The sequence below is a fragment of the Salvelinus sp. IW2-2015 genome, linkage group LG36 (assembly GCF_002910315.2).
Source record: "Salvelinus sp. IW2-2015 linkage group LG36, ASM291031v2, whole genome shotgun sequence".
Taxonomy (NCBI): Eukaryota; Metazoa; Chordata; class Actinopteri; order Salmoniformes; family Salmonidae; genus Salvelinus; species Salvelinus sp. IW2-2015.
Window position 1 is genome coordinate 31,646,669 of NC_036875.1, and position 26,863 is coordinate 31,673,531.

Genomic DNA, 26,863 nt, shown 5'->3' on the forward strand with positions numbered 1-26,863 from the left:
AACTACAGGCCCATTAGTATACTACCTGTGGTGTTGAAGGTTGTTGAAAAGTGTGTAGCAGAACAACTGATTGCCCACCTCAACAACAGCCCCTTCACATTACAATCCATGCAGTTTAGCTTCAGAGCACAACACTCCACAGAAACAGCCAACTGCTTTCTTCTGGAAAATGTGAAGTCCGAGATGGGACAAAGGGGGCATTGGTGGGGCTGTGTTTCTGGACCGAAGAAACAATTTTCGGTCTTGTCTCAATGTCTTTTTATTTTATTTTACCTTTATTTAACTAGTCAAGTCAGTTAAGAACAAATTCTTATTTACAATGACAGCCTAGGAACAGTGGGTTAATTACCTTGTTCAGGGGCAGAACAACAGATTTTTACCTTGTCAGCTCAGGGATTCGATCTAGCAACCTTTTGGTTACTGGCTCAATTCTCTCTAATAACCTGCCCAGAGACTGCGATTGAGAATTAGCCGGCTGGCTAAAAACGGCACTTTTACTGAAACGTTGAGTAATGTGCACTGTCCCTATTAAAATTTAAATAAATAAACTCAAACTCAGAGACGAAAGAGAAATGATTTTATAACTTAAAAAATGTTATTGGTCAAATATTTGGGGAAACCTGGCTTCACTTGGCAACCATGAATACACACCACTACCTGTTTAGAACAATGCACTTAAGTAATATTGCAAAAAATGTGGCAAAGAAACTAACATTTGTCCTGAATAAAAATTGTTATGTTTGGGGCAAATCCAACACAACATATCACTGAGTACCACTCATTATATTTTCATAGTGGTGGCTGAATAATGTTATGAGTATGCTTGTCATCGGCAAGGACTAGGGTGGTTTTTAGGATAAAAATAAAAAGAATACAGCTAAGCACATGCAAAATCCTAGAGGAAAACCTGGTTCAGTCTTCTTTCCAACAGACACTGGGAGATGATTTCACCTTTAGGCAGGACAATAACCTAAAACAGAAGGCCAAATATACACTGGAGTTGCTTACCAAGATGATATTGAATGTCCCTGGGTGGCCTAGTTACAGTTTTGACTTAAATAGGCTTAATCTATGGCAAGACTTGAAAATTGATTTCTAGCAATGATCAACAACCAGCTTGAAAAGTGTAAAAAGAATAATGGGAAAATATTATACAATACAGGTGTGCAAAAGCTCTTAGAGACCTACCCACAAAGACTCAGCTGTAATCAAACCTTTTTTTGTAAGGGTATAATACAGTGGCCTGGAACTCAAGGTCTACAGGCCACATCAGGTCTGCAAGTCACATTGTGCTGGCTGCAAAGTGATTCATAATTCCAATTGGAATTTAGCTTGTACAAATATTTTGAATGTTTTATCACCGCATCCTGCATTCAGAATGACTTACATGGTTGGGAAGACTAAGATATGAGACTAACTATAGCATCAAAACTGGAACAACCATTTCAGTAATAGGTGAAAAAAGTCCTAGTAACATATTGGATTGATTTAGAAAATGTTTGTCATTTATTTTTGCGTAGCATACGATTATTATTAATCAATTTACATGCACAAACATATTTCTTGAACAATTATAAAACTCAACCTGGAATAGACAATGTTGGAGAATATGATAATGATGGCTGTGGTTTTAGTATCACAGTGATTAGATTAGTGGTTTTGGTAGCCTAGCGGTTAGAGCGCGGACTTGTAACCGAAAGGTTGCAAGATCGAATCCCCGGGCCGAAAAGGTACAAATCTGTCGTTCTGCCCAAGAACAAGGCAGTTAATTGAAAATAAGAATTTGTTCTTAACTGACTTGCCTAGTTACATAAAGGTAAAATAAAAATACAATTTGTTTCAGGCCTCTGTAGGGTAAAACTAGGCACTCAAAATAAGACCTTATGAAATGCGTATGGCAGGGGTGTCAAACTCATTCAATGTAGAGCCTAGTGTTTGCTGATTTAGTTTTTTCCTTTTAATGAAGACCTAGACAATCAGGTGAGGGGAGATCATTTATAATTAGTCACCTTCATTTATCAATCAAGTACAAGGAAGCGAAAACCCGGAGCGAAAACCCGCAGAGACTCGGCCCTCCACGGAATGAGTTTGACAGGTGGCGTATGGCATTGTGTTAAATAAAATAAAAAAATTTATGATAACATATTCACTTAGGATCTCACTTGGGGAAGTCCATAGGACTGAAAATGGATGAATAAAATTATTTTTTTGTTTTACTTAACCCTTATTTTACCAGGTAAATTGACTGAACACATTCTAATTTACAGCAACAACCTGAGGAATAGTTACACGGGAGAGGGCGTGGGATGAATGAGCCAATTGTAAGATTGGGATGATTAGGTGAACATGATGGTATGAGGGCCAGGACACCAGAGTTAACATCCCTACTCTTACGATAAGTGCCATTGGATCTTTAGTGACCATAGAGAGTCAAGACACCTGTTTAACATCCCATCCAAAAGACAGTACCCTATACAGGCCAATGTCCTTAATCACTGCCCTGGGGCATCGTGATATTATTTCAGACCAGAGCAAAGAGTGCCTCTTACTGGCCCTCCAACATCACTTCCAGCAGCATCTGGTCTCCCATCTAGGGACTGACCAGGACAACCCTGCTTAGCTTCAGAAGCAAGCCAGCAGTGGAACACAGGATCTATGCTGCTGGCAATGCAAAAGCCATGTCTCTGTCAATAACAAATACAGTCATGGGTGATAACTCTATGATTCACTCAAAAGCATTCTGGGAAATATTTTAACAAGGTATTACACCAAGCAGTGTGTTAATTTGACACTCATTTTAGTGTGTATATGGTCCCACTCTTTCAGTGTTGATTTAATGTGCCAGTAGATCTACTCACAAAATTACACACAAGACCAATAAAAACAGAGCGGAATCAGTATGATGACATAAATGTCATAGCTCAAGAGCTAACGAAAAATAAAAGAAAATTGGTGCCATTCAGCAACTCCAGCCCAGTATAACTCAAAATGCTTATATCAGCTGTTACTGGCCCCTGCTTTAAAGCCTCTCTGATCCAGAATTCCCAACCTTGAGGGCCTTTCTGCTGATCTATCTGTTCAGGCCTAGAGATGGATGAGCTAGCTACTAGGGGTCTTCATTGATGTGCTCTCTGGTCACAGCTATGCTCTGCTTTAGTATCTAGACAGCCAGGCCAGGGAAGAGTGTTTTAGTCTGTCTTTCTTGGTCACTTTGTGATGCAGAGAGCATGGGGTAGGACAGGGGCAGGAGGGAAAGCCCAGAGTGAAGGTCAGGATGTGGAATTCTGATATCTCTGATGGCCGCGAGATCACCTTGGTGGGTGGCAATGTCCTGAATCCAGGCCAGACAGCAGACTAGCACAGTCACCCCGCTGAACACTCAGCAGAACTGTCCTTCTCTCTGGTTGCATCTCAGATGGCAACCTATTCCCTATATAGGGCCCATAGTACTGTGGCCAAAAGTATATAACTGTCAGAATAATGTTGACTGCAGATGTAACTTGCAGATGTAAATGAGCTGTTAGCTAAATCAGCTGCAACGCATCACTTTTCACTTCTGCGACTAATGTTTTGTTGTACATTGTCCTTTGTTTCAAATATAGGGAATAAGGTGCCATTTGTGACGCATTCTCTCTCTCTGGAGCCTGCATGCCTGTCGCCAAGTATCCCAGCAAACAAACGGATGGCACGGAAGCCTCTCGAAACCATTTTCTCATCTTTCATCGCTTGTATCCATAGCATAGGTTTGTGTTCAAGATGATGATAAGGGCACAGACAAAACCAGTATCGCAATATTTTTTCCTTTAAAAACAAGAAGCAGACCACTCTTTGGTCCTTTAAAAACCTGCTGTATGTCAAATATTGTGTGCTATAGCATTGTTAAGTAGGACAAAACATCAATCTTTTAAACTTGTCAAATAAAACTACACATTTTTCATGGTGAGCGAACATTGCCCCTTTTCCTGTCCAACTATAGCTTGGAAAATAAATAAATGTTACTCTAGATGACAACATAATACTAACAAGTATCGATACTAACAAGTATCGCGATGCTGGTATGGTCCCGGCGATGCTGGTATCGTCCCGGCCCTAATGATGATAGGATCCTACTGACTGTGTGTATAACTTTGTCTTCCTATCTTGTGTTGGAAAGCCTAATATAGCCTCAGGCACGACATAATCATTTGAATCATGCACACTGAGATAATGTTGGCACTTTACCAGGTCCGTGTTATAGGCTTCTTAATACAAAACATTCAGAAAAAACAAAGTCAACTTGATTAAAGTCAGATTCTGCATGTACATATTTGAAACATTTCTATTGTTCTGGCTATATTATTATTGGTAATATCTGTAAGTCTTCCAGCGGGTGATGTCTGTCCACTTACAAATCTGTCTCTGGCTGAAATAAAGACGGGCTATCTAGAATTCATAAAACCCTAGGAAAGACAACCTAACCTTGATTATAATTCTGAATATATGATACATGTGCAGTTGTCCAAGCTTACGCATCAAGGCCTGTTTAAGTCTGTGGTGATTCCTACCTTGTATCCAACAGGAAGATCCTGACAGTCCTGTGTACAGCCACTGACTCGGCGATTAAGACACTCGTTCACGTTGCAGTTCTTCTCATCGGACCGGTCTCCACAGTCGTCTTTCTTGTCACACAGAATCCCTTCAGAGATGCAGCGTCCATTGGAACACATGAAGAAGGAACCGTTGCACAGACTCCCTGGAAGGTAATTTATAACTGTCTATGGTGAGGCAAAAAGCATTTACAATAGTAATCATTTAAACTGCATCGTGGTAAATGAGATTCACTTAGATTGATGATATTCTGAAAGTTTTACTCTTACTGTCTTTATATCTTTGCACTCCAAAAAATGCTGGGTGAAAAACAACCCAATTTTGGTAAATACTTTGTAGAATACACATTGGGTTATTTTGACAAAGCCAGTTTGGCCACTCATTTGGGTTGTAATCTATGACTCATCAGGTCAGAGCAGAAGACTGTAGGCGTGGCTTAGTAGAGGCATGGATTTCAGAGAGTTGGTCACCCGTAAGAGTAAATGTCATTCATTCTATTTGTTGAGTACTAACACGTTTACATTTGAGTTACTTAGCTGATGCTCTTATCCAGAGTGATCTACAGAAGCAATTTGAATTAAGTGCCTTGCTTAAGGGTATGTCGACAGACCTTTCACCAAGTTGGCTTGGGGATTTGAACCAGCAACGTTTTGGTTACTGGCCCAAAGCTCTTAACCGATAGGCTACCTTCTGACCTTTAGTGAGGTATACCCAAGAGTATGAGTTCCTCAAGTGCCTATGCATGTCCCAATGTTGGGAGAGTTACCACTTTGTTATATAATATTTAAATAATAATATTATACATTTTATATAAGAATATGTCATGTGGCATGGCCTATTGGGGGTGTGATTTCAAATAGTTATTTTTGCCCATCCGTAATAGTAAATGTCATTCCTGTTCATCATGTTAAGTTTGTATTCATATACACTTAATAACAATATTATTTAGACAAAGTGGTAACAGTCCCAACATTGGGATATGCACAGGCACTTGAGAAGCTCATACTTTTGTGTAAGACTCATTACAGCTACAAAAGTGTCTTTGCTCAACATGTGTTGACAACACAAAATAACATATGAAGCAGAATGACATTTACTATCACAGACGGGCTAAAATAACTATCTGAAAGCCACGTCACCGATAGGCCATGCCATATTACATATTCAACCCAGCATTTTTTTGTGTGGTTTTTATCCTCTCTTATAGTAGACTGCTGACAGCAATAGAGAGAGCCAAACAGCAGTAGACTAGAGTACCTGCGGCCAGTCAAACAGCAGTAGAATATACTACCTGCAGCCAGACGGTACTAACAGCACAGAGTACAGTACAGCGGTAAACTACAATACAGCAGTAAACTACACTACCTGCGGCCAGAAATTTGAACAGCAGTAAACTACACTACCTGCGGCCAGGCATTTGAGGTTCAGGGGCAGCTCGTCAGATCGGTCAGGACAGTCTGGGCAGCCGTCACACTCCCACTGAGCACTGAGCAGGCAGCGACCATCCCCACAGCGAAACTCCTCTGGTCCACAGGGCCGGTACACTGCAGATACAGAAAAACAAAGAGAGAGCTGCAGCCTCACTAACTGACACTTACACAGACCAACACATCATCGCAGATCCCAGTTAGATTACTGAAAAGTCATTCTATTTCCAACTTACAGTAAGGTATTAATTAGTTAAATCTCTGTTATAACTTATTATAATGTTATAACCTAGTTATTACTCTATGGGCGGTATTAAAAGACAAAGCAACAAATCTACTTGCCACATTCAAGTGACTCGTCAGATCCATCCCCACAGTCGTCGTCATGGTCACAGACAAAACGCTGGGGAACGCAGGCTTCGTTGTGGCAAAGGAAGGAGTTGTCATCACATGTGTTGTTGGGTGCTGGGGGGGGGTGAGAAATATGGTTGGAGGGTTACACTATGAGTTGACAATATCATGGCACTCTAGAGCAGGGTTTCCAAAACATTGTCCTGCCCCCCAGCCCCCCCCCCCCCCCCCCCCCCATGCACATTTTGGTATTTGCCCTAACACTACACAGCTGATTCAAAACATCAAAGCTAGATGATTAGTTGGTTATTTGAATCAGCTGTGTAGTGCTAGGGAGAAAAACAATACGTGCACCCAGATGGGGCCCCAGGAACGAGTTTGGAAAACCCTGCTCTAGAGATGTGGCGTCGAAGTACATATGCTCAACAATATGGAGTCAGCACTGAAGGAAGTAGGGGTGGGGATGGAGGCCTTTTTCAGGAATTTGACTTGCGTCTTTAACACTTGTTACAAAAACAAATAAAGGGAAATTCCACTGCTGCTCTATTACTGTATACGTTCAATAATATGTATTATATATATTTTTTTATACATATAATAGGTGTCCTTACTACACGCAATACTGTACAAGCATTTCTGGATCTCACCAGTAGAAACAGACTATCTACGTTTCCTGGTTGTAAGCAAACCACAATCACAGACTAATGTGTTTCCTACAGACTAATCCTGCTGCTGATTTCGATGATGATGACCTCGACACCAGCTTTAGTAGTACAGATCATGTAGACCTATTGGATAAAAGCTTTCAGCCGGGAACAAGCGCAAGCTCAACATCATCTGACTCGGAAGAGGAAAAGTCTGCTGGCAAGAGCCAAAGTGTATAGTCTGAGTCAAAGGTCATGGAGTGCATCTGCAAGACCAGCTGGCATTGCACAACACAAGACAAGGTTCACCAGCTAAAGAACATTCAGGACCCTGCCTGGAACATTCAACCAACACATGATGTTGTAGTATAATATAGAATGCCTAGTATGCTCACAACTGAATTGTGGTATAGATATTGCTAGCTCTTGTACATATGTATATAATGGAGTTTGACAAAAGGTTTAATATAGAATCTTTTTTACAAGTGTACTGACCAGTGACTAAATGATTCCTACTGCATCAGAAACCAATAAAGTGTTGACTTCAACTCCTGGATCAATTCATTGTAACTAGCTACAATATTCATGAAATGTATTTAGAAGTAACTAGCTACAATCTTACTGCTTAAACAAATGATGCAGGGAGTTGGTGTATCATTTCAACTTTCATTTGCTGGCAAGTAAACGTGTTTCAATGTAGCAAATAAGTAGACATGGCTTGTATTCAATACAAAGTTTATTTGCTCTGGAGATCGAGGTGAGTTTACACAGCAGTATGCAGGAACAGTTACAGCAATTTATGACATATATATATAGTAGCAGAAAAATATACTACTAATGCTTATAATATACAGTACCAGTCAAAAGTTTGGATACACCTACTCATTCAAGGGTTTTTCTTTATTTGTACTATTTTCTACATTGGAAATAATAGTGAAGACATCAAAACTATGAAGCTGGTTGAGAGCATGCCAGGAGTGTGCATTAAGAAGGAAATACATTGCACAAATTAACTTTTAACAAGGCACACCTGTTAAGTGAAATGCATTCCAGGTGACTGTCCCATGAAGCTGGTTGAGAGAATGCCAGGAGTGTGCAAAACTGTCATCAAGGCAAAGGGTGGCTACTTTGAAGAATCCAAAATCTTAATATATTTTGATTTGTTTAACACTTTTTTGGTTGCTACATGAATCCATGTGTTATTTCATAGTTTTGATGTCTTCACTATTATTCTACAATGTAGAAAATAGTGAAGAAATTGTGAAAAACCCTTGAACAAGTAGGTGTCCAAACTTTTGACTGGTACTGTATACTACAGTTCTACAAAGGGAATACTTGCATATGGTGTGTTTGGTGAGTGCAGCGAGGTGTTCGGAGTCACTTTAATACAAGGTGAGATTGTTGTTATGGGACCTTTCACATCTCCTCGGGTCATCATCTTCTTTGTATCCAACCTACTGTCCATTGTGTGAGGGATAAATTGCTCGAATGGCCAACAACAACACACGCAGGCAAGGGGATTCAGTGTCCTCTGCCTAGTTTCTTCCCATGTTCTTCCCACGTTTCTTCCAAAAATAATCTCCAGGCCACCAAACGGTATTGTCTATAAGAGAATGACAAAAAACACTATTAGACTTTCATGGGCAATTATTGTGTATTGTCTGTATCCCTAATGTAGCAGCACAATACAGACACACATTCGTTACCTAGCTAGCTACAACACACAGGTATAGAAACTCAAAGACTATTATGAGTCATAATGCCAAAGTCATTCCTTTACTCTTCATTATCATCAAAACATTTATCCAGTTTTGCTCCAAATAAGATGCACTGAGGTTTGCTAGACTAGCAAGCTAACATTAACTAACTAGCTAGCTATAAAATAAGGGTTCATTATATTTAGGGTAAAGCAAACAAAGCTAGCTAGCTAAACTTGGCTAACTTGACTTGTAATGGTACTAGCAAGCCCGGTTATGGCCGATTCGATCACGAAAGCTTATGTTGCTAGCTAGCTACCGATAGCAAAACAACTTACTCATTTGTCCTCCTGGTCCAGCTGGTCTAGGCTGACACCGCCAGTTGATCTTGGAAGTTTTGAAGAACGTCTCCAGCACCCGTCTATCCATATGTGAGAAACTTCGATGGTCTGTCTCTCTCTGTCTCTCTCTCACTCTCACACACAATCCATGCATAGGGTCTGCACTGACCCTCTGCACTGACTCTCTGCACTGACCCTCTGTAAGAACTGTCAGCGATCAAATTCGTTGCAGCACAAACATTCCTCTTCCATCGGCATGGCTTGAGAGCACCCTCATAGGTACCACGAGTTGAAATCTGACCGTGGCTCCCCATCGCTGCTTACTGGTCTCGCAGTTTTTGTTGTCGCTGTATCAATTCCTCTTCCGTTTATTCCAGCTGAAATGTAGGGCTGTATGTCCCTGTGTAAAATAATTTCAAAAACTGTTTCGTCGTCCAGCTCTTCTTGGTGAGAGGAATCATCAGAAGCAGTCATTGTAATTATTCAGCAATTTCTGACAGACAGTAACATAGCTCCCGTGAACCTGTAGAAACTAGTACCGCCCCCATTTTGAAAAGCCTTCAAGGGTGGGAACATAATTGGACAAGGAAGTAGGGTTCTCATCAGGCTGAAATCTTTACAAAGCCAGGGAAAATGAGTCAATCTAGATACCCTGAAATGTTATGGCAGATAGGAGCATCGTTGAGTCCAATTGCTCTATTGAATAAGGACAACAATATATCCTCGCTGCTAACATGATTGTGCAATTGGCGAAACACAAATGCCACAACAATTGCTACAAAACATTACTCCATTTATTTTTTTAGATCAGACAGCATGCTCATTCAACTCTCCCAGCGCAAAAATATATATAATAATTATGTCCAAAACACTTTTCATAACTCATCATTTTAGAGGGAGACTGGAAAAACACCCCAAATAGTGTCTAGCTGTGAAATGTTCCTTTAACATTGACATACAGCGAATTTGGAAAGTGTTCAGACCCGTTTACTTTTTACAGCCCTATTCTAAAATGGATTCAATTGTTTTTTCCCCTCATCAATCTACACACAATACCCCACGATGACAAAGCAAAAACATAAAAAAACATGCTGCCACCACCATTCTTCACCGAAGGGATTGTGCCAGGTTTCCTCCAGACGTGATGCGTGGCATTCAGTCCAAAGAGATCAATCTTGGTTTCATCAGACCAGAGAATTTTCTTTCTCATGGTCTGAGAGTCCATTAGGTGCCTTTTGGCAAACTCCAAGCGGGCTGTCATGTGCCTTTTACTGAGGAGTGGCTTCCGTCTGGCCCCTCTAGCATAAAGCCCTGATTAGTGGAGTGCTGCAAAGATGGTTGTCCTTCTGGCAGGTTCTCCCATCTCCACAAATTAACTCTGAAGCTCTGTCAGAGTGACCATCATGTTCTTGGTCACCTCCCAGACCATGGACCTTCTCCCCAAATTGTCGCCAGCTCTAGGAAGAGTCTTGGTGGTTCCAAACCTCTTCCATTTAAGAATGATGGAGGCCACTGTGTTTTTGGGGACATTCAATGCTGCAGACATTTTTTAGCACCCTTCCCCAGATCTGTGCTTCGACACAATCCTGTCTCTGAGCTCTACGGACAATTCCTTCAACCTCATGGCTTGGTTTTTGCTCTGACATGCACTGTCAACTGTGGGACCTTTTTATATAGACAGGTATGTGCCTTTTCAAATTATGTCCAATCAATGGATTTTACCACAGGTGGACTCCAATCAAGTTGTAGAAACATCTCAAGGATGATCAATGGAAACAGGATGCACTTGAGCTCAATTTAGAATCTCATAGCAAAGGTTCTGAATACTTATGTAAAGAAGGTATTTAAAAAAAAATATATTACATTTGCTAAAATTTCTAAAAACCTGTTTTCGCTTTGTCATTATGGGGTATATTGTGTGTAGATTGACGAGGAAAGCATTTAATTTAATCCATTTTAGAATAATGCTTTAACGTAACCAAATGTGGAAAAAGGGAAGGCGTCTGAATACCTTCTGAATGCACTGTAGATGACACATCACACCAGCAGATAGAGCCACAGACAATACAGTCTTTAGCATTTCAAATTAATATGGAGTCTCATTGCAAACTTACCACATCCAGCTGCAGACAGTTCGTCACTGCCATCAGGACAGTCTCTCTCCCCGTCACAGAGCCAGCGTTTAGGGACACAGGCGTAGGACCCAGGGCAGCTGAATAACCCTGGAGCACACGTTACCAAACCTAAGGGTCAATAGAGAGAAAGAGGCAGGTCAAACAAACTGCAGACTTGGCTAAACTGAACTATAACCTAAGACATAAATGAGTAACAATGTAAAGGATGGAAAAATGATCATATCCATTCCTGCCACTTACAGATCTAGGATCTTAATTTGATCACCCTGTTGCAGGATAACTTTCCTGCAATGCAGGATATGTAAAACTTGTATAACTGTTTTAAAAATGCTTCTGAAGTTTGTAATTTCCACTTTGACAGTTCAGACTTGATTTCCCCTCACGAAAAATGTATCAACCCCTACAAAAGGGTCCATTAATTACAATAATCACATTTCCAGTTGCTGCAGGATTATTTCCCTGCTGTAGCAAACAGGGTCAAATTAATCTGTATATTTAAGCAGAGGCCTATATCGTACAAGATCTCTATGTGGCCTCAGAGACAATACTAAGCCTCATACTGTGACAATAAAGGTAAGTACATTTGCTCAATAATGCTTGTCTGTTTAAAATGCACTTCTTTGCTTTTGATTGCAATAGTGCAAGGTTAAAGCTTAGGGCTATTTCATTCATATTGCGTTGACATTTCCATTACAATCCAATTATACCAATATTCTCGGCAAACATTTTATATTTATTGTTGTATGATTATTTATTTTTATTGGCAAATTCATTATTGTTACATCTCATTTACATGGTGAAATTGCTCTGCCTCTTGGCCTCACCACCCATCAAAGTATTTTCAATATGTCTCTAACTTAATTTCTGTGTTATCATTTCAATAGTCTAGAAACTAGTCTAAAACTAAAAGGTCTCCAACTGGTCTCAAAACAATGTTGTAATCATGTTGTCATGCCAACTGGGAATGGTCTCCGACTGGTCTCAAACTACATGTTTGAAATACATGCAATCTTCACCCAAAGTATAGCTATATGACCTTGGGTACTTACCACATATCTGCACACTCTCATCCAGTCCGTCCTCACAGTCGTTCTCTCCATCACACAGCCACTGCTTGGCGATACACTTGTTCTTAGAACAGGCAAACTGGTTCCATAGGCAAGAGGAGTCTAGGGGAGAAGCACATTCATAATACCATGAATCAAAACACGTAAGTGAAAGAAAAATAGGACAAAAACAACAATACCCTGTAGTAGTAGAAGTCGCCCAGTTATTTTAATCAAAGCACAACAAGTGTTTGGGTTATCATCTGCCCCCTTAGCCTTTCTATTTCCAGAGAGGGTGACTGGACTTGGAGCCGAATAAAATACTTTGTGGGTGTTTTTTCTTCTTCAGTTTAAAAAAAAAAAATCCGAAGTGTTCCAAAGGGAGCTGACTGGTAAAAATAATGAAAAATTATAATAATCAAAAGGCTAGAGCTTTACTTAATGGAATTATGCAGAATAACACACATTGCAGTCATGGTAAGTAAAATGTGTTCTCAATAAAGCAGTAATTAGCAGTCAGTGCTAGTAAGAAAAGACAAGTGCAAATGTTGCACGGTACACGGTACAGGCTCGGTCTTGACTGCTGGCGTCTACTCATATATGCTTTTCCTATTAGGGTCACTACTTTCCATGCTGAAAATCAACAGAAGCCTTATATTGTTGAAATGTACATAATCACAGATGCACAGATAGAGCTGTGGCGGTCATGACATTTTGTCAGCCGATGATTGTCAAGCAAATAACTGCCGGTCTCACAGTAATTGACCGTTAAAGTCCGTTAACACATTTAGCATCTCCTGGCTTCCACGCATAGCCTACGAGCGACTGATGCAGACCTTTGGAACATCTACATTTTAAAAAGACTAATAAATCCATTTATTATAGCCTACACCATCACAATAAATTCAGGACTTACTTTAACTTTTACTGCCTCAGAAACCCGGATCCGGGAGCACCCCCCACCCCCCACACACTGATTAGCATAGATAGCATAGCTTCAGAAGTAGATAGTAGCATCTAAATATCATTAAATCACAAGTCCAAGACACCAGATGAAAGATACAGATCTTGTGAATAAAGCCACCATTTCAGATTTTTAAAATGTTTTACAGCGAAGACAAAATATGTAAATCTATTAGCTAAACACGGTTAGCAAAATACACCACTATTCTAACTCCATCAGTTCTTACTCCTTCAGGTGCTATCACCAATTCGGCTCAACTAAGATATTGATAGCCAATAACCTATAAAAAAACCATCAGATGACAGTCTGATAACATATTCATGGTATAGGATAGTTTGTTAGAAAAAGTGCATATTTCAGGTAGAAATCACAGTTTACAATTGCACCGACCATCACAAATCCACTAGAATTACTAATAGAGCAACGTGTATGACCAATTTACTCATCATAAAACATTCATAAAAATAGACAAAGCATAGCAATGGAAAGACCCAGTTCTTGTGATTTCAGACCATATTTCAGATTTTCTAAGCGTTTTTCAGCGAAAACACAATAAATCGATAAGTTAGCATACTACATGTTCCAACGTTACCAGAGCATCGATTCCAGCCAAAGAGCGCTATAACGTAACCACCGCCAAAAGATATTAATTTTTTCACTAACCTTCTCAGAATTCTTCCGATGACACTCCTGTAACATCATTTTACAACATACATATACAGTTTGTTCGAAAAGGTGCATATTTAGCCATACAAAACCGTGGTTACACAATGAAAATACTAGGAAATCAAGCCTCAATATGTCTGACGTCATCTATCAGAGTGATCTAGTTTAATTAAAAGCTAATCATATACTTGACTAAAAAATACAGGGTTGACAGGAATCGAAAGACAAATTAGTTCTTAATGCAACCGCTGATTTACATTTTTAAAATTATCCTTACTTTTCAATACAGGGTTGGCCAAGTGAAGCTATACCAAACAAAATGGCGATATGTGCGTTTAAAATATTTCGACAGAAACACGGTTTATCATATAAATATTGCTTACTTTGAGCTGATCTTCCATCATATTCTTGGGCAATGTATCCTTTCTATGTTATAAACGTCTTTTGGTCGATAGATGTCCTCTGTCCTTCGAAATGTCCATCACCAACGACCGACACCCTAAAGCGTGTCCAAACTTTCAGAGTGCACGACAAAGAAATTCCTACAAATCGCACTAAACGGATATAAATTGATATAAAACGGTTAAAATTCACTACATTATGATGTTTTTAACAACTATAACGACTGAAAACATGACCGGAGAAATACTGCTGGTTAGAAAACGATTTGGAACGAGGCATGTCCGATGTCCTTTACGCTTCAGGTGCACGTTGAGAAAGGGTGTCTCTTACATTTTCGTCTATTATAATGGCTGTGAACGTCCCATCGATTCCATTGAAAACGTGATGACGTACAGACACCAGAGGAAGACGTAGGCAGTGTCGGTTTCTTCATTAGCATCCTGTCGCCTTAAAAACAGACCCCAGATCAGAGGTAAAAATTTCTGAAATCTGAACCCTGTCATGAAAAGTGCTGTAGAAATTGTTCTGTACCACTCAGAGACAAAATTTCAACTCCTATAGAAACTATAGACTGTTTTCTATCCAATAATAACAATAATATGCATATTGTACGATCAAGAATTGAGTACGAGGCAGTTTAATTTGGAAATGTAAAAAAAAAAATAATGCTAACAGCTCCCCCTATTGACAAAGGTCTAAAGAAACATAATATGAAAAAAATGTAGTCAGAAGAACAGAATAGCATACTCTGAGTTGTCCTTATGTTAGGCAATGATCTGGCCATGTCATACATTATGGCTGTGGGTTACACTAGCTCATTTAGCAGACAAGATTTGCTTTGAATTCCATGGCATAATTTTAAACTATTTTAAAGAATGAAGAATTCAATTGAACATAGCTAAAGAGAATAGAAAGGATATTTCCTTCAAACGATTTGAGGGAGGGAGTGTTCACATGCGGATATTCTGTGTTGAGTAGTTAACAAAGAAACAGTTCCTCCTATATGCTTAATTTAGAGGTATTTATGCAACTTTAGTTGTGATACAAATGTTGGGCTATATGTTTCGATTTTTAATACATTCTAAGGCTGCATGATGCGACTCTAATGATGATTTGAAAAAAGTTGCATGAAAGGCTTTTTTTGCACACACTTCATCAGTCTCGCATTCACAATTAGACAAGCACTTGATAGTGCCTCAAATTTCCCGGTGGTATCCCCTTTGTGTGTCCGTAATGACCCCTAAAAGAATACATGCCTTTTGCGGCCAGTGGACGTTGTGCCCTTGGGCTGAATATAATAATAACAATTCCCTTCCCCCGGCTGCGTGGGCCAAAGCACCTCTCACTCACATGGCTCTCTCAGATCTCTCCCAATTCTTATTGACCAATGCCCATCACAAGATTGGGTCCTACTCACAGGCTACAAGTGAAGACAGACATATCGGGGACGCAACTTCATGAGTCCTTATTGAATTCAGAGGCGCATATTAAAGATATTGGAAGAACTGTTCACATTTACTTTCCGTCAGCCAACAAGATGAGTAGGCCTAACGGACAGCAGAAGCATTAGCCTATGTCTATCTACTATCCCCCATAGTACCATAGCTAACCTATTCTATTCTGTGCATATAAATAAATATTCTAAACACAGTCTGGGACAGTTGTGGGATGCTATAGATCCCAAATGAATACAACCACAAGCATAAAACAAATGCTTAAAACCAATTATGCTGATGCAAAGTTTAGCTTAAAATGTTGATCAACTATTAGGCTATTTTTTCACATAATAAGCACAGCAATGTGCACACGGCAGTACAGTAGACTATAAGCGCAATATTCTAAAATCAAATCAATTAGCGGGAAACGCCATTCTCAAAGTTATGCTCTACTCCCGCTGTAAACCAGAATAATGTGCTTAATTTTAAGAAGTTATTTGTCTGCTTTAGCTGTGATACAAACCTTATCAAAACCTATAAATCAAATCAAATTGTATTTGTCACATGAGCCGAATACAACAGTGAAATGCTAACTTACAAGCCCTTAACCAACAATGCAGTTTTAAGAAAAATACCTAAAAAACAATAAATAAAGTCACAAATAATTAATGAGCAGCAGTAAAATAACAATACCGAGGCTATATACAGGGGATACCGGTACAGAGTCAATGTGCGGGGGCACCGGTTAGTCGAGGTAATTGAGGTAATATATACATGTGGGTAGAGTTATTAAAGTGACTTATGCATATATAATAACAGAGAGTAGCAGCAACGTAAAAGAGGGTGGGGGAGGAATGCAAGTAGTCTGGGTAGTCATTCGATTAGATGTTCAGGAGTCTTATGGCTTGAGGGTAGAAGCTGTTTAGAAGCCTCTTGGACCTAGACTTGGTGCTCCAGTACCGCTTGCCGTGCGGTAGCAGAGAGAACAGTCTATGACTAGGGTCGCTGGAGTCTTTGACAATTTTTTAGGGCCTTCCTCTGACACCACCTGGTATAGAGGTCCTGGATGGCAGGGAGCTTAGCCCCGGTGATGTACTGGGCCGTACAAACTACCCTCTGTAGTGCCTTGCGGTCGGAGGCCGAGCAGTTGCCATATCAGGCAGTGATGCAACCAGTTAGGATGCTCTCGATGGTGCAGCTGCAGAAACTTTTGAGGCTCTGAGGACCCATGCCAAATCTTTTCAGTCTCCTGGGGGGTAATAGGTTTTGTTGTGCCCTCTTCACGACTGTCTTGGTGTACTTGGACCATGATAGTTTGTTGGTGATGTGGACACTCTCAACCTGCTGCACTACAGCCCCATCAATGAGAATGGGGGCGTGCTCGGTCCTCTTTTTCCTGTAGTCCAGAATCATCTCCAGAATCATCTCGTCTTGATCACATTGAGCTAGAGGTTGCTGTCCTGGCACCACATGGCCAGGTCTCTGACCTCCTCCCTATATGCTGTCTCGTTGTTGTTGGTCATCAAGCTGTTGTGTCAATGGCAAACTTAATGATGGTGTTAGAGACATGCCTGGGCGTGCAGTCATGAGTGAACAGGGAGTACAGGAGGGGACTGAGCACACACCCCTGAGGGGCCCCCGTGTTAAGGATCAGCGTGGCGGATGTGTTGTTACCTACCCTTACCACCTGGGGGCAGCCCGTCAGTAAGTTCAGGATCCAGTTGCAGAGGGAGGTGTTTAGTCCTAGGGTACTTAGCTTAGTGATGAGCTTTGAGTGCACTATGGTGTTGAACGCTGAGCTGTAGTCAACTAATAGCATTCTCACATAGATGTTCCTTTTTTCCAGGTGTGAAAGGGCACTGTGGAGTGCAATAGAGATTGCATCATTTGTGGATCTGTTGGGGCGGTATGCAAATCGGAGTGGGTCTAGGGTTTTTGGGATAATGGTGTTGATGTGAGCCATGACCAACCTTTCAAAACACTTCATGGCTACAGATGTGAGTGCTACCGGTCGGTGAGTGCTAGGGCTAGGCTACATGAGGTTTGCGACTAATGATTTGAAAAAGTTGCCAAAAAAAGGCATGCGGGTTTCTTGCCTGACTGCACACAAGCTGGGCATCATTCACAAGTGATAGGCCAATATTGTCACCCATCAGACTATTTTTTATTTACTCTCGTCTTTACATATACTAAATAATATATTTGGGAAATTAGTTTTGATTTAGAGTGGACCATTATCACGCACCGGTCTCAAATCAGGGACAGGGGAAAAAATACATGTCATCTGTGCACTTAAATAGCGAATGGAGGACTCTATTCCCGTGATTCATGTGCATGCCAGCCAGGTAGGCTATACTCCTATTATAAACAGAAGAAATGTGCTTAATATTAGGAAACTTGAGAAATAAATATACACTGCTCAAAAAAATAAAGGGAACACTTAAACAACACAATGTAACTCCAAGTCAATCACACTTCTGTGAAATCAAACTGTCCACTTAGGAAGCAACACTGATTGACAATAAATGTCACATGCTGTTGTGCAAATGAAATAGACAACAGGTGGAAATTATAGGCAATTAGCAAGACACCCCCAATAAAGGAGTGGTTCTGCAGGTGATGACCACAGACCACTTCTCAGTTCTTATGCTTCCTGGCTGATGTTTTGGTCACTTTTGAATGCTGGCGGTGCTTTCACTCTAGTGGTAGCATGAGACGGAGTCTACAACCCACACAAGTGGCTCAGGTAGTGCAGCTCATCCAGGATGGCACATCAATGCGAGCTGTGGCAAGAAGGTTTGCTGTGTCTGTCAGCGTAGTGTCCAGAGCATGGAGGCGCTACCAGGAGACAAGCCAGTACATCAGGAGACATGGAGGAGGCCGTAGGAGGGCAACAACCCAGCAGCAGGACCGCTACCTCCGCCTTTGTGCAAGGAGGAGCACTGCCAGAGCCCTGCAAAATGACCTCCAGCAGGCCACAAATGTGCACTTGTCTGCTCAAACGGTCAGAAACAGACTCCATGAGGGTGGTATGAGGGCCCGACGTCCACAGGTGGGGGTTATGCTTACAGCCCAACACCGTGCAGGACGTTTGGCATTTGCCAGAGAACACCAAGAGTGGCAAATTCGCCACTGGCGCCCTGTGCTCTTCACAGATGAAAGCAGGTTCACACTGAGCACATGTGACAGACGTGACAGAGTCTGGAGACGCCGTGGAGAATGTTCTGCTGCATGCAACATCCTCCAGCATGACCGGTTTGGCGGTGGGTCAGTCATGGTGTGGGGTGGCATTTCTTTGGGGGCTACCTCCATGTGCTCGCCAGAGGTAGCCTGACTGCCATTAGGTACTGAGATGAGATCCTCAGACCCCTTGTGAGACCATATGCTGGTGCGGTTGGCCCTGGGTTCCTCCTAATGCAAAGACAATGCTAGACCTCATGTGGCTGGAGTGTGTCAGCAGTTCCTGCAAGAGGAAGCATTGATGCTATGGACTGGCCCGCCCGTTCCCCAGACCTGAATCCAATGAGCACATCTGGGACATCATGTCTCGCTCCATCCACCAATGCCACGTTGCACCACAGACTGTCCAGGAGTTGGCGGATGCTTTAGTCCAGGTCTGGGAGGAGATCCCTCAGGAGACCATCCGCCACCTCATCAGGAGCATGCCCAGCATTGTAGGGAGGTCATACAGGCACGTGGAGGCCACACACACTACTGAGCCTCATTTTGACTTGTTTTAAGGACATTACATCAATTTTGATTCAGCCTGTAGTGTGGTTTTCCACTTTAATTTTGAGTGTGACTCCAAATCCAGACCTCCATGGGTTGATAAATTTGATTTCCATTGATAATTTTTGTGTGATTTTGTTGTCAGCACATTCAACTATGTAAAGACAAAAAGTATTTAATAAGAATATTTCATTCATTCAGATCTAGGATGTGTTATTTTAGTGTTCCTTTTATTTTTTTGAGCAGTGTATTAGGCCTAACCTACAGAAAACTGATGGGATCCTCCTCTTTTTAATAGAGCTCATTAAAATTCAGTTTTCTCATGCAATTGCATAGCTTATAGAAATGTTGTGCAACATGAGCTCATGGGCTCTCATTAAGTGTTTGATTAGATTTTCGATTACATTTGCATTTATGTCAGAGTAAATCGAGGGACAAGAGAATGCTGAGTATCAGGCAGTTAGCAAGCTTGGTAGGCTACTCCTGACCATCAGCAGCATCAGAGCTTGGAGAAGCCTGATTACCACGTGGAATTTGACTGCCATCATGACTTGTGACCTCCGGTGTGTCAGTAATATGGTCACCGTAACAGCCCTACGCACAGACAGGAACACATATGTACCTTCGTATCTGGATTCATTTAAATTTAAAGAACCACCCTCCCTTGGGGGCCTAGATCCAATGCCTCTGTCTCTTTCAGATGTCTCGACAAAGGCTCATTCTGGAGATGCGAATATTTCATATCTTAGGCTTCAGTGGTATTTCACTGTACAGGGAAAGATCATCAGACATTTTACAATGACAGACAAGTATTTAATCTAATCAGTTGTGAGATTTTGGATTTCCAGTGATATAATGACATTTACTTCTAACCTTTTTCCTTTACTTTCAGTTTATCAATAGCTCTGGCTTTCTATATGGTAATCAACTCAGTGAAATGGGAATATTTTCCATTTGTCCTGAGAATGCCAGTTCTAAACATCTAACAAACTGAATGATATTTAGACAGCAGCATCATTCTGCTTAGTTTTGAAAGGAGCTACGGTACATTTGCAATTTAAAATATCATTATTTTAAATTCAAATAAATTCAAACAATAATGAAGCACTTACCTAAATGAATGGGAATGTGTTTTTCAGTCATTTGATGATACACAGAATCATGTTGTGTTAGATTAAATTGAGTCACCCAGTTAACATGATTACCAAACCTCATTCTGCTCTTAATTTAGACAATCTACTGTGATTTATTTCACTTCAATAAACATGATATTACTCTTCAGGACAGTTAATAACATATGCCAGTGTTATTTGTGTGGGCCATTCTGTCTAAATTAATTAATTCCTCAGTAGTTCAGGGCATTTATTAATCTGAAGCCTAGCTGTGATGCAGGTCAGGATAAGTATTACCACCTCAGTGGCACTCAAACTCTCTTGGAAGATCCTTCTTCATCACTTTGACAGCAAAAGTAATGAAACATAAACGGTATACATAAATAAGTCATCTGCTTGATTGAAAATTCTATTTACCAGACCATGACTCAATTTTGGTTTAGCTATCTAGGTGGAAAGTCTTTGTAATGGTAAGTAACACCTACATTAGAAAGGATCAAAGAGGTAGGCTAGAAGTGTTCTTGTCTTCCCTGGTGAGAGGGTTCCATGTGCAAGGTTCCGTGTCAAAGTTCAGTGTGGGAGAACATTCCATGTGATCCGTTCAGATGTCAGCCACTTCTCAGTGAACCCACATGTTTCCATCTCTGGTAACAATTCACAATGACTAATGGATAATTAATTAACTGTTACACACAAGGGGAGAATATGCTAATTCAAAGCCAGAGAAAAAGCACCCCTGTGTCCTTTTTAAGTGGCTTTATTTGAATATCAGGGCTGGAGGTATACGCTCTATACACATAAGTAGGCTAGCAGACAACTTGGCAAGCAATTAAATACACAATGAGGATGAACAATACAATATCCAGTAGAGACAATTAACTCCAATCATTAGTGATTTGTCACTGCTAACACTGGATTTGTGTCTTCCTGTGGTTGTCTAGAAATAATTCAGACAAGCCAGGGCCGGTCCTTGCCGTTCTGCCGCCATAGGTGAGACCAAAGAATGCTGCCCCCGCAAAACTAGAATAGTCCCAGTAAGAATAATGACGTTGAAAAGACGTCTAAAAATAAGTAAGTTGAAAGGTGGTGAAAAGGTATTTTCCGTATGTTTAAAATACACATTTCCAGAATGTTGAAAAGGCGTCCAGACAGTTCTGAATGATATTGAAAATACTTATTTTCCGGATGATGAAAGTCCATTTTTTACAGATGTTTGCAGATGTTGAAATCATGCTCATTTTTGGTTCTGAATGAAAGTTGAAAATAAGTAATTTATAGGTGTTGTTTGGGCCAAATAAAGGCTGATCCAGACCGGACAAAATCTGAACCAAACATATAGACGTCTATGATTGGTTCAGATTTGGTCTGGACCAAAACCAATGTCTGTGGATGTTGAAATCAAGGCTGAACTGCACCAAAAAAATATGTTTACTGCTTACTGAGGTGTAGCAAAGTGTTGCCTGAATTTAAATTTTATGAATGCCCATCTATGTGGTAAGCCTAACGTTTGTAAAACACCAAAAAAATGACGTCAGGGCAGGACAAAAACAATTACGTCCAAAAGACGTCGGCTCGTGCTTACTGGGATGTAGCCTACCATGTCAGCCTCCAATGACATTTTATGAATGCCCACTAATGTAGTAGGCCCACCGTGTGTAAAACAGGCCATTGCATTGGCTTTATTAGTCCTGATTCTTGTGACTAATTAATTTGGCTATTTAAGCTCTGAATATCAGCTACCCAGGAGTTATTGCGAGCCAATTTGCAATGTGTTTACACAGCGGGTAATGCAGAAGTATTTTCTTTTTCACTATGATTAGCTTGTCAAAAAATGACAGATACAAACTTGAAACCACTGATCATGACAATGGGGTGAAACTCCTGGACAAAAGGTGTGATTGTCCATTTAATACTGTCCATTTTACTTCGACCTGTTCTGTTTTTAGGAAATGTTGCTTGTTAACATGACAGCGCATTTTTTATTCGATTGAGCGCCATTTATGTTAGGCTATTTGATCGTAAAAATTGTCTGTCTCATTACATTGTCATACATGTTATCTCCAACCTGTAGATTACAGAAAAGACCACACACTCTTTCTACCATATCCTATATCTGCTACATGATTTATGTTAGATTTATTTATTTTTGACAGAATGTTGGTGGAGCGCTGCAGTGATGCGTCTCTCCAACAGCACCCTGGAGGGGCGCACTTGGAATGGACAAGCAAAATATTTTGCGCCCCTACCTTTAACAAAGTGGGCACTGCTTATCAAAAGGTGGCATCAGCACTAACCTAAAACGCCCACATGCCACTGGTTGAGAGAAATTGTCATAGTTTTTGGGCAGAATTATGTGAGGTTTTATGTGTTGCTGTTGGAGGTGCGTCTTGGTCAGTTTAGCTCAGAAAATTCTGCCTTCGTCAATCTGCCACCATAGGCAGCCGCTTAATCCTGCCTAATGAGCAGGCCGGCCGTGAGACAAGCCAACTAATAAATGGTATTCTGTAATGCAATGAAATGTGTCTACCCACATGGTCCAATAAACATAGCAAAGCCTTACTGCGCTGAACCTCATCGGCGTAGTAATCACAGTCTTTCTGTCCATATAAATACACTGGATTTTTGGCTTCCTATAGATGTCTTTTAGTCATTCAGACAAGCCATCTTATAAATATTATCTTTGTAATGTAATGGGCTATCAACATAGGAAAGCCTTACCACACTGAAACTCATCTGCCCCATCCTCACAGTCCTTCTGTCCATCACACAGCCACACACTGGAGATGCAGTTACCGCTGGGGCAGGCGAAGTGGCCCTCTTCACACTTCTGCCCATGGGAAACTAGGGCCGACAACAATGGAAGGGAAGAGTCATCTGAGAGGTGATTCAGTGGTGTTAGCAGTTGATGTAACTCTTCAATAACACAGACCCCAAAGCAAATCGGGGAGAAAAATAGGTTTATTCAAAGAGGACAAATCATAGATGTTATGCTGAGAGGTAGACAAATCAAATCAAATTTTATTGGTCACATACACATGGTTAGCAGATGTTAATGCGAGTGTAGCAAAATGCTTGTGCTTCTAGTTCCGACCATGCAAGTAATATCTAATAAGTAATCTAACAATTTAATCTAAGATGTTCATTCTCCCCTGTCCTCAGTGATTCTCTCCACAGAACAAAGAGACAGGATGTAGTTTTATACCCCCAACCCTAGCCTGTGGTTGACCAATTAGAATTCCTGGCAATAAGATTGGGCCAATGGCCAGATTACATTGCGCCTGAAATGCGATACGTGTTTAGACAATTTGGACCAATGAGAACTTGCCATGTAGATTTCCATTGATCATTAATTCCCTGTTACAGAAAAAAACACTATTTCCATTGATCGTTAATTCTGGTCCTCTTGACCTTTAGACCTCTGCGTTGTGTATTATTCTTCGAAATATTCATACAGTGGTGATTCAGGTCATTATCTTTTCCCTAAACTTGAACTCTGGCACCCCTAATCAAATGAAATCAAATTTGACACACAATAGGTGTAGACCTTACCATGAAATGCTTACTTACGATGCAGTTCAAGAAATAGAGTTAAGAAAATATTTACTAAATAAACTGAAGTAAAAAATGTAATAAATAGTAAAACAATATAATAACGAGGCTATAAACAGGGGGTACCGAGTCGATGTGCGGGGGTACAGGTTAGTCGAGGTAATTTGTACATATACTGTAGGTAGGGGTAAAATGACTATGCATAGATAATAAACAGTGAGTTGCAGCAGTGTAAAAACAAAGCTCCCCCCTTCGATGTAAATAGTCCTGGTGGTAATTTTATTAATTGTTCATATAGCTTGGGGGTAGAAGCTGTTAAGGTGCCTTTTGGACCTAGACATGGCGCTCTGGTCAGATGCCGATCAGGATGCTCTCAACCGATCAGGATGCTCTCAATGGTGCAGCTGTAAAACTTTTTGAGGATCTGGGGACCCATGTCAATCTTTTCAGTCTCCTGAGGGGGAAAAGGTGTTGCCGTGCCCTCTTCAAGACTTTCGTGGCGTGTTTGGACCATGATAGTTTGTTGGTAATGTGGACACCAAGGAACTTGAAACTCTTGACCCGCTCCACTAATCATTTCAGAAAATGGTATATCTATGTTTTTTGATTTTATGCAAGTCTTCTCTAATTGAAGCTGACTTCCTCAATCTGTCTTCCTTAGGCAGAGAGAGGAGAGAAGGGAGGAGAAGACAAGACAAGAGACTCACCCTGGCAGTTGGTCTCATCTGCATAATCGCCACAGTCGTTGGCTCCATCACAGATCCAGGAGGGGTGGATACAAAGGGAGGTGGAATTACAGCTGATGAAGCCTTTCTCTTTCACTCCCAGTTTGTAGAATTCAGAGCAGTCTGTGTTGTCTACACAAAAACATTAGCTAACCTTAGCTAGCTAAACACAAGCTACTGTAAATCCACTAACAGTAGGTAACACTAAGGTATACAAAGGTAACATTAACCAGGTTTCCATCCACAGTTTTTATGTAAGTAAAGTCATACAGTTTTTTAAAAAATGAGGTCACCATGAGGTCACCATGTTAGCATAGTGCACTTTTTTGGATCATGACACATACCATACCTTAAAAAGGCTTAACTTACTGCAGTTCTTTTCATCTGAAGCATCAGCACAGTCAATGACCTGGTTACACCAGGCTGAGCCGGGGATACAGCTCCCATCCTGGCATGAGGATTCAAACGATGCACACGTGACATCTGAGAGGGGAGAGAGAAATTAACGCTTCGAAAAAACCCGATGCTAGGAACAACTCATCAGAAAGAGAGGGACCAGTTAATAGTGTAATCCAGGTAGATGGCTCAGTAGTGTTTAGCATCAGGTCTAGGGAGGATATCTAGGATAGGGAGGATGTCAGGTGTTTGTGTACGTGCGCATTATGTGCGTGCAGGCATGAGAAGCAAACAAGCAAAGGTATACGAGTCATCAAGTCCACTCCCGAGTGGCGCAGCGGTCTAAGGCACTGCATCTCAGTGCTAGAGGTGTCACTACAGACACCCTGGTTCAAATCCAGGCTGTATCACAACTGGCCATATTTGGGAGTCCCATAGGGCGGTGAACAATTGACTGAGCGCCCTATGGGTTTGGCCAGTGTAGGCCGTCATTGTAAATAATAATTTGTTCTTAACTGACTTGCTGGGTTAAATAAAGGTAAGAAAAACAAAAAACATCAGGACTTATTAATGATCATTTAGTTTATGCGAATGCCATTTATGGTCTGCACTACTAATAAACAAATGCAAATTAGATACTGAAAACCTACAGGGACATTATATTTGATCGATCTAGTAAAAAGGGGTTTTCTCGCTCGATTTACCATCTACGGAAACTATGGTATTTTCATTTGAATGCATATAATTAAATGTTTTAATGGTTATAGAAACAGGGGTGTTGTTGATAATTTGCCATTAAAAAAACAAACCGACTGCATGCTTTGAGAGTCATTACAGCTAGATGTGCCTGAAATCTCAGTCCTTGGGAGCTTCATCCATCTTTAGAGAATCCTACTGCTGCCTCATGGCCTCTCTTAATTGTCTCCTTTCAGGTTTAAAGCACATTAAGTTCCTGTTAAAGAGTGCTGGGTTTGTTTTCCTCTGGGCCAACTGCATGCAGCTGAATAACAGCCACAGAAGATAAATTGAAAATAATAGCAAATAATGACACTTGATTAGAATAGGAATGACAAAGATTGGAGATTCGGGCCGGGGCAATCTTTGCATGATTTTCTGAAAAATTTGTGCCCAATATCCTGCCCTTCAGTGGCCCTTGGTCTTTGAAGAGCTACAGTATGTGATGCTGGGGCTCATTAAAGAGAGAGAGCCTCAGCCCAGTGTGAAGCCTGCTATATGCTGCACACACACACACACACACACACACACACACACACACACACACACACACACACACACACACACACACACACACACACACACACACACACACACACACACAGAGAGACCTGGTCAGGATTGACTGGGAGATTAAGCGGTCGATCTATCCATACTCACTGTTACAGAAGGCCTCGTCTGAGTTGTCCCCACAGTCATCCACCCCATCGCAGAAATGACTGTTGGCCACACAGCGTTGGTTGTCACACGCCCTGAAGCCTCTCCTACAGTCCCTGTTATCTGGTGAAATTACAAAAGAAAATGTGTTCACTTCCAATAGGAAATGGTAATGGTAGTAATCTTCTTCTTGTGACATCCTCTAGATAACAACTGTGCAGTCCCACACTGAATGTTCTCTAGCCAATTCTTCAATGGATGTCA

At 40.9% G+C, this 26,863-nt stretch overlaps 1 protein-coding gene across 1 annotated transcript in view; it reads right to left on the reverse strand.

Moving 5' to 3' along the window:
• The window catches only part of LOC111959498 (low-density lipoprotein receptor-related protein 1B-like), a 223,045-nt gene that overhangs the window by 95,879 nt on the left and 100,303 nt on the right, over nucleotides 1-26,863 (reverse strand). Inside the window, exons 26-33 of the mRNA XM_070437634.1 lie at nucleotides 26,603-26,722; nucleotides 25,181-25,294; nucleotides 24,794-24,943; nucleotides 23,256-23,378; nucleotides 12,232-12,351; nucleotides 11,162-11,290; nucleotides 6,353-6,479; nucleotides 4,545-4,728 (exon numbers count right to left, since the gene is read on the reverse strand). Of these exons, the coding sequence (XP_070293735.1) occupies nucleotides 4,545-4,728; nucleotides 6,353-6,479; nucleotides 11,162-11,290; nucleotides 12,232-12,351; nucleotides 23,256-23,378; nucleotides 24,794-24,943; nucleotides 25,181-25,294; nucleotides 26,603-26,722 (1,067 nt within the window). The remainder of the gene's footprint in view (nucleotides 1-4,544; nucleotides 4,729-6,352; nucleotides 6,480-11,161; nucleotides 11,291-12,231; nucleotides 12,352-23,255; nucleotides 23,379-24,793; nucleotides 24,944-25,180; nucleotides 25,295-26,602; nucleotides 26,723-26,863) is intronic.